We start from the raw sequence: 3,445 nt of genomic DNA on the forward strand, positions 1-3,445 counted from the left end.
GACCTTTGATTGAAATTGGAAATGTTGAATGTCTTTAATATATACTTATTTTTATTTAAAATAAACGGTTTTGTTGTGAAATCAGAAATATATTTGTAGAAATGATACTTATACATCCAGAGTTTCTGCAATCTGCACCTAAATGAATAAACGACAGTGACGTTTCTCTAAACAGATACGATTGCAAGCCCGAGAGGAATTAAAGGTGAGAGGGAAAATGGGGAGGGAGGTCCTTCCTGAGAGTCCCTGAAGGGGAGAAGCTCTGATGACGGAATGAATGCAGATACGTTACGTAAGGACTCGGCTGGGACCACGAACATCATGACTTCAGGTGACGCACAACAAGTGGAGCGGGATGGAGGACCCTGACTGGTGTTTGTCTGCAAAGTTTGTTTTCCCACGAGGAGCAGAAGGAGCTGCAGACGACAGAACCGGGACGAGGGACCTGATGGGATGGAGTGATTCTGCTTCGGAACTTCTGCCTTTGCGTTCCGATCTTTCCTCAGTCGTGTCTCTGAGTGGATTTTAATGAGAGGAAAGCAGCGCGGTGAGATTCTCCCCTCCGTTCTGTCTCTCCTGCCGTGGGTTTGCTCCCCGTAGAGCAGCATGGACCTGACCCGGGATCATCCGTCCAGCTTCCCTCCGTCGCTGCGGTTCGTCTCTCAGGAAAGACTCAACCACACCCCCATAATGCTGCCCTCCTCCTCCAGCACTCCCACCGCCTCCCTCCACCAGCCGCTGCCCTCCATGCTGCCCTCCTCCCTCATGTCGTCTCCTTTGCTCCTCACCGTGCCAACTTCCTCCTTTCCACAAAGACCCACTTCCATCTCCCAGCCCTCCTCCGCTTCCTTTCCTTCCAATGACTTGGCGGACCTGGAGAGCATGCTGCTCTGGACTCTCCACGAGCCCACCACCATCGCTCTGACCGTCATGTACTGTCTGTCCTTCATCCTGGGATTTGTTGGGAATCTTATGTCCCTTCGCGTCCTCACCAACAGGCAGAGCCGGCGGCTAGCCGGGGCCAGCGCCACGCGAAGCCTCTTGGTGAACTTGGCGGTGTGTGACCTTGCTGTGGTGTGTGTGTGCATGCCCATCACTCTGGGAAGCCAGATCTACACCTCCTGGGTCTACGGCGACCTCCTGTGTCGGGCCGTGCCCTTCACGCAGGCGGTCTCCGTCTCAGCCAGCGTGCTGACGCTGACCGTGATCAGCGTCAACCGTTACTACAGCGTTCGGTCACCGCTGCAAGCTCGCTCCATGTTCACCCGCCGGCGAATCTTGGCAACGGTCGCTGTGGTGTGGATAGTGTCCTCGATCATGTGTGCGCCGATTGCAGTGATGAACCAGCGATGGGAGATCAGCTTTGGGACATTTTCTATCTTGGTGTGCCAGGAGAAGTGGCCTCAGCATCGCCTTAAACAGGGGTAAGTACGCCAAAGGAGGACCAGGGAGCCGAGATCTAATCCATGATCGGGGGTTTAGAAGTTTGAGAATGTGCATCTCCCCTTTGTCGCCGACATGGACAAATAAAGACGTTCTGACCAGGGGAATTTATCAAGTTGTGACTCAAGAAAGCAAAATTAAAGTTTAAAATTAAACTTCAAGTTTAAAGTTTTGTATATTAAGGAAATACAGCTTGTATTAAAATGACAAATTTACAATGCTAAGCTTCCAGATCTACAACCACAGATTGCGCTTCTACTTTTCAGAATCCTCGTCCCCATTGACACAAACAGTGTAGATGTCAAAATCAAACTGGAAGAAGGTGCCGATCAAACCACGTTTCCATGACAACAGTTTTACTGAGTTTACCTTTGGGTAAAGGTTTTGGGTTCACATGACGTTTTGGAAATGACCCTCGTCCACAGAGATCCAGTTGAAAATGCTGTAGTATGCATGCCAGTCCAGTAGATGACAGTGTAGCCTTTACCCAATAGCGTTAACTCTACAATGAGAGTTGTTGAACAGGAAGTGCCGCCATATTATTTCCTGTATGAAAACAAAGTTGAGAATGTACTTTGAAGGTTATAAAATCCGTATTTTCTCTTTAATTCTTCCTCAGATACAATGTGCTGCTGTTTGCGATGCTCTACTGCCTACCAGTGACCTTTAACCTCACCATAGGCTTCCTAACCGGCAGACGACTTTGGGGAGGGAGGAAATTAACTTTCACCGATCTCGACCCTCGCAGCCAAGCTCTTCATATCTCGCGTCTGAAAACGCGGCAGAAGATCGCCAAGATGGTGGTGTGCCTGGTGCTGCTGTTCGCGGTGTCGTGGCTGCCGTTCTACCTGGCCGATCTCTGGATCGACTGCGAGGAAAGGCCGCCGTCTTGGCTCCTGCAGACGCGACCGTTCGCCCAGTGGCTGGGCCTGACGAACTCCAGCCTCAACCCCATCTGCTACTGCTTCATAGGAGATCTGTACCGCTCAGCGAAGGTGATACGGACGCGCTACTGCCAGAAAGTCGCCGCTCTGTTCGGTACCTCCTCATTTACCAGCTCGACGGCGGGGACGTCTTCCGTGGCAATGATTACGGACACTCCGGCGGCGGAGCACCGCCGTGTTGCCGCTGCTCCTGCCGTGGCAGCATCTGCACCCATCGTGACCATCCCCAGGTTCTTCACGCGAGGCCCGGGAATGGGGCAGAAGGTCGGAGACAGTTCAGACAGCCGGCCGGGATCCGACCACAGCATGTCAGACTGGCGTCGGTCCATTCCCAGTGTGTGCGACAACTCGGCGTTCCCCTGCCAGCTCCACGCACTGCAGCGCCCCCCACAAAGGGCAGAACCCCTGCCCACAAGAAGACACTCCGTCGACGAGAACACGGAACCGTTCCCTTTAAGAATCATGTCCGTGGAAATAGACATGCTACCGTTGAGGAGGCACTCGGGGGACAGACTGTCCGGACTGTCAGCTGATAGGAGAGCCATCGTCACCATCGGGACGGACTCTCTGCGTTACGCCGGGCAGCACAGGCGCAAAACATCACAAGAGTCTTTGGTGGGAGACGAGGACGGCGAAAGAATGGATATGACCAGTGTGTAAAAGTTGTGGGGGGGGGGGCGCTTTAGCCACGAGCTAGAAAGGCAGTTATCAGGAAAGTCATATTAGAAATGCTTAAATTGAGAGTCGTGGTTGTTTCTAGCATCTGCGGGAGAATAAAAACCGAAACGAAGATTCCCTAATGCCTAAACAGCATTCAGCAAGTCCCCTCTGAACAATGGCGACGCTACGGACTCTGAATTGACACGCACGTGTTGCAGCGGCCGCTCACGTGTGTGGCCGTAAACAGGCAATCTGCAGGGAATAGGAGGGAAAGCGTGATAACTGCGACGCTGCCATTCGGGACGAAATGACCTTTTTCAGGTCTGAAAGCTAGAATCCAGGTCAACCAACCCTAAAGAAGCACCCGATGAGTGTCGGGAGACTCTGTCCCATCTATG

The 3,445-nt window shown here is 52.4% G+C and overlaps 1 protein-coding gene across 1 annotated transcript; it reads left to right on the forward strand.

Annotated features, from left to right (window-relative positions):
• The first annotated feature begins 606 nt into the window (after positions 1-606).
• LOC137906784 (neuropeptide FF receptor 2-like) lies at positions 607-3,047 on the forward strand. The gene is made up of 2 exons (XM_068751072.1): positions 607-1,424; positions 2,063-3,047. Exons 1-2 carry the CDS (start codon positions 607-609, stop codon positions 3,045-3,047), a joined length of 1,803 nt encoding a protein of 600 aa, XP_068607173.1.
• The last annotated feature ends 398 nt before the right edge of the window (positions 3,048-3,445 follow it).

This window comes from Brachionichthys hirsutus, chromosome 17 (genome assembly GCF_040956055.1).
Source record: "Brachionichthys hirsutus isolate HB-005 chromosome 17, CSIRO-AGI_Bhir_v1, whole genome shotgun sequence".
NCBI classification, from domain to species: Eukaryota; Metazoa; Chordata; class Actinopteri; order Lophiiformes; family Brachionichthyidae; genus Brachionichthys; species Brachionichthys hirsutus.